Below are 15,540 nucleotides of genomic sequence, written 5' to 3' on the forward strand. Positions count from 1 at the left end.
TTTATTTGAGATGTTTTCATATATGTGTGGAAAGGAGATAAAACCAGACCCCATAATAGCAATATTTGGTGTGACATTTGAGAACCTCTCACTACCACCAGGTCAGTCGGATGCACTGGCTTTCTCTTCTTTGTTGGCTCGACGGCTTATACTTCTGAAATGGAAGTCAAATAAACCCCCAACGCATGTTAAGTGGGTAGAAAGTGTTATGGCATATTTAAAGTTAGAGAAACTGAGACATTCCATGCAAGGCTCTGTCAACAGATTTTTTAATGTCTGGAGGCCTTTCCTTTCATATTTTGAAGACAGATTCAACCCAAACACTAAGTGTAAGCTCCCCCCTTAATCCCCTCCCCCCTTTACCCCCCACCTAGTAGGTTTTCTGTTTGCTTTTTTTTTCTTATTTTGTTTGAGATGTTGTATTAACATTTTAATTTGATGTGACTTGTTTAAATGTTTGGAAAATTCAATAAAAAGACTTGTCTACTAAGCCCAAGGTAAGCCATAGGTACCTGTTAAGGACGACCATGAACCCCATGGAACGGGCGATAGCTTGAGCAGAGCGCTTAGTAGCCATCAGCGCAAGATCAGTTGCCGCACGCAGATCCCTGATCCCTTTGTCCGTTGGCGACTCTTACAGGCAATGAAGTGAAGTTCCAAACATTACACAAAGAATTGTTCTACAAGTCTATCGCACCACCACCTGTGGGAAGCATTGCTATTAATTTGCAATTTATAAAATAATTAACATATATTGTCACATGAGCCTTAAGGGAATATTTTATCAATTATGCAATTAAGAACATATAAAAGCATATGCAAATTGATACAACCCTTAGTCTATAAATAAAATAATATAATATCAAATATAATATAATATAATATAATATAATATAATATAAATAAAAATATTAAATATTAAATATTAATTAATATAAAATGTAATATAAAATAATATATATAATATTATAAGAGAATAATATATATATATAATTTATATAATAATAATAATAATACCGCACTGATGGCATCAGCCAAACTCTCCCACTCATATTTTAGTTATAGTTTCTACCTCCGATAGTAGCACCTCCAATTCACTTTCTGTTAAGTTTTGTTTCTTGTCGCTTGCTTTAGCCATTTTCTTACTGCTTTCTTTTGCCAAAGTGGACTCATTACCATATTTAAATTGATTTAATTAAGGGAGGAGACTGGGTGGGGCATTGTGCTCGTGCATGTGCGCTCAATTTTACGTTAATTGGGATGTAGAAAGCGAATATGCGTGGGATCCTTCGTACGCAGAGATTTATATATCTGTTTATTTATTTTTTGTGGTTACGCACAATTACAGCTTTGGCCTTACGCAATGTTTTAGCATGAATTCAACGCAAGTCTTTGTATATGAGGCCCCTGGAGTATAGCCATGGGATGAAGAGCAGAAGCTGCCTCCCCTGCAGAAGCATAGGCTTTGTCCGCTTGGTGGGCCGTGAACCTGCACAGCTTGGAAGGCAGGCTGCGGTCCGAACCCAATGCAGAGGAAGGCCGGCACAGGTGCGCGGCAACAGTATCCTCGACGGGGGGCACGCGCACATACCTGTGGGCTTCCGCCCCGTCCACGTGCGCGCACATGGCCTGCGTGGCAGAGTGGGTGTGCGCTGATTGGGGTGCAGCCCACGACTTCACCACGTGCTCGTGCACGTCTGGAAAGAACGGGGTTCTTCCAAGCGACAACCTCCCCGTCTCTCTCTTGAAACCAACACGGAAGTGAGTTAAACTGCAATTCATCGACTGGCCACTTGAGGCTGGCTGCAGAAGTGAGTCAAATCTGTATCTCCCCCATGTTAAAATGACCAACTTTACAGCAGAAAAAAACATGTTTACAGCCTGGATCTCTATGTGGCTTTGGTCTATACAGCTAATTTTGCCCTTCATAACAACTGTGAGGGGGGTGAATTTTTTTCAACTCATCCATTTAGTTGATTCATATTTAAAGTTATGCATAATTAAGGGTGTGGCCACTTGAGTGACAGGTGGATTGCCGCTGATATCACTACTAGCCGTTTGTCTGCTGTTACTAGCCGTCACTTCACCTCAGCAAATTTTAGCTGCTGAACTTGCCACCTCTGCAGTGTTTTGTGATTTTTTTCGGGATTATTTCATACAATTTAATACAACCATTACTTCACCCACGGCTTAGGATTCTGTCGTTGTCATCGAACAGCGCTGTATTTCAGTTGTTTTCCTCTGTGAACATGCACTAATGGATGTCTGACAATTTTTTCTTGCTTTTTGGAGTTTTCAGATTTAAAAACGTCAATAAAGGCTCGTTCGTTCTGCTCTCACGGAACAGATAGATTATAATATGCTTATGTACCATCAGATGAAATCCTGCAGGTGTCGGCGCTTTCTCCGTCCATGCTATAAATGCACATCCTTGAATGAGCGCGGATTTTCTAGCGCATTTACTTGAACTTCATAGGCAATATATCTATGGTTGAACCCATTTGAGATGCGGCCAAAATCAGAATTTAAAATGGACCGAATAAGCTCTCTACGAACTTGACAAGCGATGCCGCGCTGACGGACCATAGACTATAAAAAAAGAGTGACTGACATGTATGCACATAAATCAGTCACACATACACTCTCAGAGTAATATTAAGTTACTGCATAATACATTTTCAACTAGCAGAATAGTACAGAATCACGATACACAGTCTCACTTGTAGCCATGTCTTTTAACTATTAGGGGAGAGCGGGGCACAAAGTAACGCTTTTTGACTTTCTCAGTTTGTGTAAATCTACTTATGGTTCAGAGTATTTATTTTTTCCCACATTAATTTCCCACATGTCTAGTACAATTATGTGTTTTTGTTTTATTAATACAGTATATACTTTTTTCTTGATATACCCCGAAAGAATGGAAGTGAAATGTGACAACATGCCCCATAGGTGGGGTACATTGTAACATGTGTGGTGCACATTGTAACATAACATATGACAGATTAAAATGTTATCTGATCTAATAAAAAAAAAATATACAAAACAAACTAAAATATTTTCTAAATAAAATACAATTAAAAAACTTTTTCATATAAAATAATGGCAATTTTTAATAATTAAATATAAACTCATTGTAACGCAGTGTTACAACATGCCCCCACCTGCACAACTGGGATTTAAACCCTGCTAGTGTCTTCTGCTAGTTAGCGAAGCATTAAAGAACTATCTCAACTGTTAAATAACATCTTGGAGATTAAAATAATATCAGATTTGTCTTATTTTAAATAAACACAAAAAATAGAGATGAAAAATTAACTTAAGTAAGAAATTTACTTTTGCTATGGTTTAATAAATGTCTATGGATATCTTCCAAAAAAAAAATTGGTGGATTTTTTTTTATATATAGTGTTGATATGGCAACTAGTAAATACACAAAGTTTCGTCATCCAAGCATGTGCGGAAGTATTTAAAACAAGCGTGTTACATCTAGCCCCGAGTTAGGTTGTGCCCCGTGCTCCCCTATAATATTTCGAAGGGCAAAAATAGGAACTTTTAATTGGCTTTACATCATCAACTGTCACTTTAGCGCGAGGCCCTGTGCAGTCGCAGACTTGGTACTGTCAGTAGCATAACGTTATAGCATTACCGCCCCAGCCTGAGCTAACTCGATCACGTCGAGCTAGGTGGGCGTGATTTCAGATAGCCATGCTCCTCAGCTCCACTCACGCCCGCCTCTTTGCCCATTTTCTGTTATTCGGGAGTGACGCAAGGCCAAGATGGCGACGGCCTGCTCCGCCCACTTTAGGCTTCAAAAATGCTCTTCAGAAACCTACGGGTGACGTCACGGACACTACGTCCATATTTTTTTACAGTCTATGGGTTCTTCTCCTCGATACGGCCTGGCGGCGCCTCGACTGGAGGAACCACGAGTCCAGCTTACTTTTCACAGGCTCGTCCGGTGGGAAGTTCGCGACGGTGTGGTGGGGGGGCGAGAGCTATCGTCCGCGAAGTTTACAGCGTCATCGGGCAGGGGAGGGCCCACCAGTGGCTCGCTGGTGGCAGTGGGCCTCATCCCCGCTGTTGCCCGAGCCACTTCTCTTCTGGCTCTGAGGGCGCGCACTGGCAGCTCGGCGCAGTGGGCGCACGTGTCATCCGTGAGTGCCGCCTCGGCGTGAGCGAGGCCCAGGCAGGTGACACAGAACTGGTGAAGGTCGGGCGGGTCAATGGGACCCGCACAAATCTGGCATGTAGCAGCCATCGGATGCGGAGAGGAAAAACAGGGGTCAGTAATCCTCTATTGCAACTTCCACAATGACTTAGATAAGACTTCTAGCGTGAAGAAAGAGATTCTGATGTAATTTTCCTTTTAGACCATAATCTGGTGCACAGAACAGTTTTTTAAACTAGCAAAAGTGGATTCGGACACGCTCTAAGTGCAATTGCAGCCTGAGCTTTAGACCATGCGCTTAGATTGTTAAAATAGGGCCCCAAAAGTGAAATAATAAGCTTCAGGCTGAAGGAAATGCATATTAACGTGTGTACAGAAGAGGGCGCAGCTCAAACAAACCTTTCGGCTGCTGTTATTCTGGAGAACGGAAGAATAGGATGCAGGAGAAAAAAGTTTAACACTTTACCAATAAAAACAAAAAAGTCTATAGTCATTTTTGCTTATGGTTTAAATGAATCATCGAAGGTAAGAAGCAAGTACATTTGTCAATAAAGTGAGATTAAATGCATAAAAAAATGTTTTATTTAACATATTTAGTTAATGGAGGTTTACATAGTATTACATGATTCAGCATTTCACTGATTTTGAGGAATATTTGATTTTTTTTTTTTTTTGCAAGTGAGATGAGTAAATGCACGCTCACATTTAGTCTAGAATTACAATAACCATCATGTTCACACACACACACACACACACACACAACGCCTCTGCACTTTGATTTGTCTCAACATGGGGACAGGAGAGCTGTCAGTCAATAAATGGGAAAACAAAGTAAACTTGCGTTACTTATTTGAAAAAGTAACTCAGATATTTTGTTGTAAATAATACATTACTTCACTAGTTACTTGAAAAAAAATCTGATTATGTAACTCAAGTTACTTGTAATGAGTTACCTCCAACACTGCCTGACAATACACACAAGAACCAATAAAGTTTGTGTACTGTTTCACCTTCTCTTCATCCTAATATACACCTGCCCTATAATCATCATATATTTGATAGGTAACAAACCAAAGGAAGAAGGCTTGCAGCATTGCTGTGTCAACCGTGGTAAATACAAGAACAGGAACATCCTTCATGAAGATAGCTATGTGGGGCAAGCTTAAAATGTAAGAATACCTTTCTTAATTTGCATTGGTCCTGGGTTTGCATGGGTCATATATCTATATTTGTGTAATTGATAAAGTTATGCTTAATTCCCTGTAAAGTAGCAATAAAAACGTTCTCTATTTTTAATCACTTTAAGCCCAGTGTCAGTAAAGATGGCGTAGTCAGTGGAATCCTGGTGTTTGTGGGAAATAGAAGGAACCTTGCCCAGCTTTCTACTACGATGTGGTCCTGGTGACTGAGGTAATCAATCACATCACACAATTTATCAACAGTTAACAGTCAAAAGTTTACATACACCTTGCAGAATAAACAGCTTCACCAGGGTAGTACTAAATAAAGATAAAACGTATACATTTTTGTGATCCCTATTATTGCTAAAATTGTTAACATTTTGCAGATACTGCAAGGTGTATATCAACTTTGAAGCGCAACTGTATATCTATCTCTTTCATTCAATTGAGCCAAATATAATAATGGATTGGATCTGTATTATAAACAAATTTTCTGTTTTTTTGTTTTTTTCCTTAAGGCATTTTTTCTGACTTTCCTGCATCTTTGAAACATTTCCATTCACATATACTCTGGAGAGCATCTGGGACATTGACATAAACAGCACTTTCCAACAACTTAAAAAATCGGGTGACAAATCATTTTGGTTTTTGTGCTTTTGGAGTTCTTCAGTGTTTTTTTTTTTTTTTTTTTTTTTTTTTTAGTGTTTTTTTTAGACAAACTTAGATTCACTGTAATGCTGGAGTAAGCATTTGGTCCTGTTTAATGTTGGTGCTGGTAAAGGTTTAAAGGGATACTCCACTTTAAAATGAAAATTCTGTCATCATATACTCACCCTCATGTTGTTTCAAACCTGTATCAATTTCTTTCTTCTGCTGAACATCCCTTTAAGAGCTAAATAACAAGGTTCGGTAACTTTTAATTAGGTCTCATTTGTTAATATTAGTTTATTTTTTAGCCAACATGATCTAACCAAGACCATGATCTTATCTTACTTAGTCTAATAAATGCTTAAAGTATTATTCATTCTTAGTTCATGTTAACTGAAGTAGGTAACTAATATATTTTTGTAAAGCATTACCCAAAGGTCTCTTTCCAAAACTGTTTGTGTTTATGCATAGTGTTTCTTGGGGTTTTCTTGTGCATCAACAGAAAGGTTTTTATGTATTTCTTTTAGAGATTATTTTGTCAGTAAATTTAGAGGGTTTTACATTTAGTTTTGTTGATTGTAACATTGCATTTAATTCACACTTAAGTGTATTGTTAACTGACATTAAAGTATATTTTAAATCACATTAATTGCGTGTCATTATATTGTGTAGTGCACTTTAACTATATTTTGAAGATATTAGAAGCAATTATGAAAGTAGATATAAAGTTGTATTAAAGTACCAATTAAGTTGTTCCAAAAAAATCACTCTTAATGGCAACTTATTGCATTTTATTTCAACTTAATATGTGATATATTTTAAATTAATTGCACTTAATGTGCATTCAGTGTGTCGAAAACATTGCATTTAATTCACACTTAAGTGTATTGTTAACTGACATTAAAGTATATTTTAAATCACATTAATTGCGTGTCATTATATTGTGTAGTGCACTTTAAGTATATTTTAAAAACACTAGAAGCAATTATGAAAGTAGATATAAAGTTGTAATAAAGTACCAGTTAAGTTGTTCCAAAAAATCACTCTTAATGGCAACTTATTACATTTTATTTCAACTTAATATGTGATATCCTTGAAATTAATTGCACTTAATGTGCATTCAGTGTGTCGAAAACATTGCATTTAATTCACACTTAAGTGTATTGTTAACTGACATTAAAGTATATTTTAAATCACATTAATTGCATGTCATTACATTTTGTAGTGCACTTTAAGTATATTTTAAAAACACTAGAAGCAATTATGAAAGTATATATAAAGTTGTAATAAAGTACCAATTAAGTTGTTCCAAACAATCACTCTTAATGGCAACTTATTACATTTTATTTCAACTTAATATATGATATATTTGAAATTAATTACACTTAATGTGCATTAAGTGCGCCGAAAAGATGGCATTTAATTCACACTTAAGTGTATATATTTAAAGTATATTATTTATGTAATAAGTACACTTTATAAAAGTACACTTAAGTGCACTTTTTTTTCACAAGGGATGGCAATCGAAGTCACTGTTTTTCTGCCTGTAAATAAAAAATACTGTATGCATTGTTTGTAATTATAACACACTCTTAAAACTAATTCGTTAAAAATCGCACATCCTGTTAAAAACCACACATCCTGTTAAAAACCACACATCCTGTGTTATTTCTTAACACATAGGTGAGTCTAAGAACAATACAGTTTGGGCTACTTTTAGCCGAACAAGTTTTTATCCCTCTTAACAAAGACAACACAAAATTACACACAATGTGGTAAAATAGTGATAACACAAAAGGCTCATCAGAACCACTGTATTATAGCATACTTTTTTCTTTTACTAACATTGTAAATAACTCTTGTAAGTTAATAGAGCAAACACAAAGCAGTGAATGAGCATGCAAAAAATCCTTCAGCCAATAACTTCTCTGTGATCATTGAGGTGATGTGTTGGCACTGTCAAGGGTTCATTTGTGCAATTAAAATCATCTAGCCTGCAGGCGCGCTGGAAGCTGTTTCATGCTAGGGGGGCTGGGGGCTGGGTTGGAAAATATGTGACGTCATTATGTTGTGGCTGACAACAAGACATAAAATTTCTCTGTACTGTATATGTGTTGTAGCCAATAAAGAAAACATTTAGTTTCATATTTATGTTTAAATATTATAGGCTAATGTTATTTTTTAATTTAATCAATGTTGATTATGAAAGTGAGCATATGCAGCATGAGAAAGATAAAGATACATCATGAGATGCGAAATATGACTGGAGACATGGAGTGGGTAAGACATGGTTTTGACCACTTCATTGAGTTTTGTTTTGTAGAATGACAATTTTTAAAAGATTTTCGTTTTGTATAAATTGTATCTTAATTTTGATCAATGTTTTATCAACCAATTGCCTGTATTTAATAAATAAGAAGCAAATAGGCCTATATAGCAGACAATGTAATAAGGCGCCGGCACAATCACTTGCATTGCACGTGAACTGGAGGGCGCCGAAACTCAGCTTGTGCATCACAGATTTGAGAAATATAGGCTATCTATTATAGAAAGTGTGAATTGTCTACTTTTAAACGAAACTATTCAAAACGAAAATAAATAGGCTACTCTCTGATGTAATCCATATGAAATGTGCATTTCACATGTATTTCTCTCTGGCGTTCATGCGAGTCCGCATCGCCAACTTCATCTTTGCAGCGACACAGAATTAACACCAGTTTATTAAAAAAACAATTAAATGTCTCCTTGCTATTTTTGACACATTCATACTTTTGCCGGTTCTTTGTGGCAATCTTTATGTGTGCGGCCATGCGCTTGAGTGCGGCTATACTATGTACACGCTCATTATCCTGTATATAGCCAACAGTATTTAAGTAATAAAATTAATATAAAAGGGCGATTTGTCCACTAATGGCTTAAATGAACAACTACTAGTCGACTAGGAAAAAACTTTAGTCGGAGGCAGCCCTTATTCCACATATTTTCGAACCAGCAGGCCGGTTTGAGCGAGCGACCCTGAGCGGAATGAGCGAGGGAGCGGAATATTCAGAAATGCGCTCTTCGCTCACAAGCTCTGATCGGAACAAAGCATAACAAATTAAAACTTTATTTCATTTTCTCCGTAGCTTGAACACTCACTACATTAGGCATAATAGAGTTAGTTAACGCTGTCCATTTATTTATTTTTATTTCACGTTTTTAAAGTACAATATTATGTTAGTCTACAGCCCCCCACTTGGGGGTGCTGATGCTATGACGAGGGGGGCCCACCTTCCCGCGCTACTGCTAGCCTGTACCTCTCACCATATCAACAGACTACCTGAGATGGGATGATGTAGTCAGCCACATCCCAGATCTGTGCACCGAGCTCGCTGGTGTTTGTTAGAGTGATGCCTTTCACTTTGGTTGTGACAGAGCTGAGGATGTTGTCAGTGGTCTGGTGGTCTCGACGCAGAATCACATAACTGTAACAGAATCACATACAAGTAAAAAAGTATAAGTAAACATTACTATTGTATGCTGAAGTTCTGTGAAATTAACTGTGTGAATGTCATTTGTTTACAAATCATTAGATAAAGACTACACTGTAAATTGATGACTCTGAATTTTCTAAGGTTGCAACTTACTTGAAAATCAAAGCAATCACTGAGATCTGATACACGCGATACAATATTCCGATTCTACAGGATTTTACCACTAGTATTTGTGGTGTAGAGTATTGACAAAAAAGCCTCTTCAAAAAATTCATCACTGTGATTTAGGCTGCTTCATATAGTTGAGATTTCAATCCTCCCACGTTCTCTTCTCTTTCTGTTTGAGAAAAAGTGAAAGAGGTCGTGAGAAGGTTGTGAGGTCGAAGAAGTTTGTAGGCGTGTACTAAAAAGACTGCACAGACACACTGAGAGTGAAGTGTTTTGAGCTCTACTGGACAGTTAAAATGCTTGAAATTTGTCTTTAGAGTACAGAACATGTCATAAAGAAACTATAGTCTTTTGCTTATGCCTTGAAGGTCTTTTTTTTTGTACAGTCTAAGAATCATTTATTCTACAGTAGTTTTAGGATAGAGATTAATGTGTATGTGTTGGGGGGTTCATTAATTAGTTATGCAACTAGTATTAGGGCACAAATTTAGTAGAAAACGTGACAGTTTATTTGACCATGTTGAAAAACACTTTTTTTTTATCATCGCGATATATTACGTCACGAGAGGGCGTTTGCTCAGTGCAGAATAATTCAGTGGGAGCGGTCGTGATTCAGTGTGTTTTCAGTAGTTATTGTATTTCAATTTATCATCGTCATGGTCAATTAATGTGAATTATAGCCTGTCAGGACATTGAATAAGAAAAAGGACAGTGCTATTATCTTTTGTGCCTGGGTACATTTTGTGCAGGTAAGAGAGACGGGACTTCACTTCTGCATCTGCTTCAAAAAATGCGGTAGTGTGTAGCGTTCACTTTAGATCGGATGATTAGAATCCCAGCGATATGATGGAGTTCAACATGGGATGCTGAAGCAAGAACCAAGAATCCGTGCTGGTGCGGTTCCTCCTGTGCACACTGTCCCAGCTCCGTCATCGGGTCGCCCGGTCCGTTCAGCCCCCGGTGAAAACAACGTCATGGATCCGTCAGGGATCACTTAGGGCCCTATTTTAACGATCTGAAACGCAAGTATCAAGTGTGAAACGCAACTAACTTTGTGGGCGGGTCTCGGGCGCTGTTGCTATTATACCGGCGGGATAAATGACTCTTGCGCCCGACGCAAATCTAAAATGGGTTGGTCTGAAGTAGCTTCATTATTCATAGGTGTGGTTTGGGCGTAACATGAAATAAACCAATCAACGACAACTCACATTCCCTTTAAGAGCAGGCGCGCTTGTTCCATTGCGGATTGCTATTATAACGGCGGATTTGCCAGGAGCGGTTCACAGCCGAGGAGACCGACGTTCTCGTCAGGGCCGTAAAACACAGAGAAGTGACGTCGTATGGGGATGGGAGGAACCCACCCAAATTAACTTAGGTTACACAGACGTATATGGGGGTAAATGTGTAAGCTAGATTTATGGCTATTTTTTCACATCTTCATGGACACAATAAAGATTTCCCTCGTGTGTTAATATTTTTCCCTGTAATAATGTATGGTTTTCTAAAAATGAGAACTACTGCGTCTGTGTAGAGTAGAGAAGCAAAGTGTATGCGCGTTGTGCACACGCTACATTGGTTATGGCCAAGCATGCGCCCTTAAAATAGCATCTGAATAACATGCGCAACGCGCCACTGACTTTAGACTAGGTTTTTCCTGGTCAGTGGTGGAATTGTTTTCTAAACCTGTGTAATGATATTAGCTCAAAGGGGAAATATTAATAATGAATAACAGTAACAATGGATAACAGTAACATTTTAAAAATGTTTTGTTAACTCAGTTATAAGTCATTTATAAGTTATTAGTTAATGACGAACTAATCATTTACAAAACATCATGTCTATATATTCATAAATGAATAAAAAGTGGTATGATAACATTTTATATAAATGTTTTGTTATTCAGTTATGTCATTTATAAATTATTAATGAACTAATCATTTATAAAACATGACTACATTCATAAATTCAAGTACTTTATTGTCATTGTGTAAGAAATCCAAAAACCAAGAGACATGAAACCAGGGAAAACGCTCGGAAATGCAGTGCAACAACATACAAAATTTCACAGTGAGTGAAGGGGTGAACCAGGCTTATATGAGGTGAACTAAACAAGAAGATGAGATACAGGTGAATGTGATAATGAGTGCTGATGAGTCCAGGCAGAGAATGATGGGAGATGTAGTCTGTGAGTGAACATGAAAGTCTGGTGTGGAGTGCCCTCTGGTGGCTCTCATGGGCACTCCAGCTGGTGACCGTTACAAACATGCAGTATTTTTAAGAAGTACTTTATTTGTTTTCAAGCAGATGGTCATTTATAAATGACTTACAGTCAGGGGCTTACAGTAGGTTATGTTAGTTAAATTAACTTATCAGTACAGGCTTGTGTTCAGTGTGGAGTAAATTACTGTTTTCCTACAAGTCATTTACACTTTCTGCATCACTTAATATCAGTGTAATACAGTGGGTACACAAAGTATTCAGACCCCCTTAAATTTTTCACTCTTTGTTATATTGCAGCCATTTGTTAAAATCATTTAAGTTCATTTTTTTTTCCTCATTATTGTACACACAGCACCCCATATTGACAGAAAAGCACAGAATTGTTGACATTTTTGCACATTTATTAAAAAAGAAAAACTGAAATATCACATGTTCCTAAGTATTCAGACCCTTTGCTGTGACACTCATATATTTAACTCAAGTGCTGTCCATTTCTTCTGATCATCCTTGAGATGGTTCTACACTTTCATTTGAGTCCAGCTGTGTTTGATTATACTGATTGGACTTGATTAGGAAAGCCACACACCTGTCTATATAAGACCTTACAGCTCTCAGTGCATGGTTCACGCATATACTCTGATGTGCTCATGCGCTCGTCGTGTTTTCACTCATGACGCATTTGCAGTGCGCAGCTGGCTCGCGGCTGTTTACTACAAACACAACATTTAGTCATTATTTTTATTTCAAATCCAAACGTGTCTTTTACACTGTACAATTATACAATCTTTCATATACGTATTCACGTTTAAGGCAAGACACACGTGTAATATGTTAAAAAACAACAACTAATAGATCTACAGCCATATTGAATACATTAATTGCAAACATGTTTTGTATTACAAGTTTTCTGACATGTTATGTTTAAATATGCACTAATTTGCATACATTTATAGAACAGAAATCTGAACATTGGATGAAGTCAGGTTAAAAATTATTTTTTTAATTTATTTTTTTTTACAGAGGAGATTTTGGATATCTCTTTGTATCACTCCGAAATCTGAAAATACTGTCAACAGCCAGAAAAAAAAAAAAAAAAGAAAAGAATTTTCAAAGTAGTATTAGTATACTAGTAATAAAGTATTAGTAGTAAAGTATTAGTCATAAAACTTTTATATCAAATTATATATGAACTAACCCCCTTTGTAAAAACCGGCTTCAGAAGATAGATAGGAATAAAACTGTAAAGTTTGGTGTATGTAAATGTGCTTCTTCAGCAAAAATTGACTCAATCAAGTGTGTGTATCGGAAAACCTGGCGCAAGACCTTTTTCAGTGGTCAAATTAAAAATAAAATCTTTACAGTGGCTGAGTCCCAATTCGCCTACTTATACTACGACTTAAAAGTATGTACTTTTTTTGTGATGAAAAAGTACATACTTTTGAGTGTGTAGCAAAAAAGTATGCACGTTCTGGGACATACTTCGATGACGTCATGCAACGTGAACTTGAACGTGGTTGCCTAGTTACGCACACCGCGACTGTTAACAAAACATTTAACATTTCATTCATTCTTATATATCCAATATAATTTTATTTACTATTCCCAATTTTTTTTCCACAATACATTTAAAATGTGTTTACCAAATTGAGGAGTGAAGCAGGGCGTCGTCGTAGATCAACCAAACGCAGGTCGTTTGTGAGGCGGCTGGTTCTGACGTTCATGTGCAAATGTGTGTAACGAAAGCTAGCGCTACTTATTTTCTGAGTTAAAATATTTAAAGTTTATAGTGTAACTATTGTTTAACGTATTTTATACTTAATCTTATACTTATGTATAATACTTAAAAATAACCCGATGAAAATGAACCATGCTTTTACTATAGTAAAAGTGTAGTAACCATGTTTCTTTGGTTGGACTGATAAAGTTAACATATGTACAGCCACAGTATTACTACAAATAAGTCAGACAGAAACATCAAAAGAAATACATAAAAAAAGACACTTGCATGACACTGTACTAGAGCCTTTTTATTTATTGTTTTGTAGCCTGCAATGAGGAGTTCGGTATCTTCATCGGACCCTACAAGATAAACACGGTACTTTTTGGCACAACATAAACCCATTAATATTACGAGACAATAAAATATAACTTTAATTAGGGTTAAACATTTGAATTCTTACACTTAAAAACTGAGGGCGCATCTCCGTTGCTGCATCCGACTGCCATGTTTACATCACCACCAAAGCTCACCGCAAAGCTCCTCCCTCCCGCACGCAATGGGTTGTGGGCAATATTAGCCGTTAGAGTGTGCATTGATCTGCACTTCGAATTCTAACCGGAAATAGTAGACCATCCGGGTATCTTTGGAATACTCATTTCAACATACTACGATTTGGGACGTACTAATTCTAGTTTCGCATACTATTTAGGACGGATAGTATGCGAATTGGGACTCAGCACATGTCAGAGCAAATGAGAATCATGAGGCCAAAGGAACTGCCTGAAGAGCTCAGAGACAGAATTGTGGCAAGGCACAGATCTTGGCCAAGGTTACAAAAAAAATTCTGCTGCACTTAAGGTTCCTAAGAGCACAGTGGCCTCCATAATCCTTAAATGAAAGACGTTTGGGACAACCAGAACCCTTCCTAGAGCTGGCCGTCCGGCCAAACTGAGCTATCGGGGGAGAAGAGCCTTGGTGAGAGAGGTAAAGAAGAACCCAAAGATCATTGTGGCTGAGCTCCAGAGATGCAGTCGGGAGATGGGAGAAAGTTGTAGTAAGTCAACCATCACTGCAGCCATCCACCAGTCGGGGCTTTATGGCAGAGTGGCCCGACGGAAGCCTCTCCTCAGTGCAAGACACATGAAAGCCTGCATGGAGTTTGCTAAAAAACACCTGAAGGACTCCAAGATGGTGATAAATAAAATTCTCTGGTCTGATGAGACCAAGATAGAACTTTTTGGCCTTAATTCTAAGCGGTATGTGTGGAGAAAACCAGGCACTGCTCATCACCTGTCCAATACAGTCTCAACAGTGAAGCATGGTGGTGGCAGCATCATGCTGTGGGGGTGTTTTTCAGCTGCAGGGACAGGGCGACTGGTTGCAATCGAGGGAAAGATGAATGTGGCCAAGTCCAGGGATATCCTGGACGAAAACCTTCTCCAGAGTGCTCTGGACCTCAGACTGGGCCGAAGGTTCACCTTCCAACAAGACAATGACCCTAAGCACACAGCTAAAGTAACGAAGGAGTGGCTTCACAACAACTCCGTGACTTAAACCCAATTGAGCATCTCTGGAGAGACCTGAAAATGGCTGTCCACCAACGTTTACCATCCAACCTGACAGAACTGGAGAGGATCTGCAAGGAGGAATGGCAGAGGATACCCAAATCCAGGTGTGAAAAACTTGTTGCATCTTTTCCAAAAAGACTCATGGCTGTATTGGATCAAAAGGGTGCTTCTACTAAATACTGAGCAAAGGGTCAGAATACTTGTGATATTTCAGTTTTTCTTTTTTAATAAATATGCAAAAATGTCAACAATTCTGTGTTTTTCTGTCAATATGGGGTGCTGTGTGTACAATAATGAGGAAAAAAATTAACTTAAATGATTTTAGCAAATGGCTGCAATATAACAAAGAGTGAAAAATTTAAGGGGGTCTGAATACTTTCCGTACCCACTGTAA

At 37.7% G+C, this 15,540-nt stretch overlaps 1 protein-coding gene across 1 annotated transcript in view; it reads right to left on the reverse strand.

Moving 5' to 3' along the window:
* Positions 1 to 9,823, reverse strand: part of LOC308693394 (P2X purinoceptor 4a-like) — a 42,976-nt gene extending 33,153 nt beyond the window's left edge. The window contains exons 1-2 of the mRNA XM_081370280.1: positions 9,624 to 9,823; positions 9,317 to 9,461 (exon numbers count right to left, since the gene is read on the reverse strand). Coding sequence (XP_081226406.1) covers positions 9,317 to 9,461; positions 9,624 to 9,745 — 267 coding nt within the window. The 5' untranslated portion in view covers positions 9,746 to 9,823. The remainder of the gene's footprint in view (positions 1 to 9,316; positions 9,462 to 9,623) is intronic.
* Between the last annotated feature and the right edge of the window lie 5,717 nt (positions 9,824 to 15,540).

This window comes from Scardinius erythrophthalmus, assembly GCF_964197995.2.
Source record: "Scardinius erythrophthalmus genome assembly, chromosome: 7".
In the NCBI taxonomy this organism is placed as follows: Eukaryota; Metazoa; Chordata; class Actinopteri; order Cypriniformes; family Leuciscidae; genus Scardinius; species Scardinius erythrophthalmus.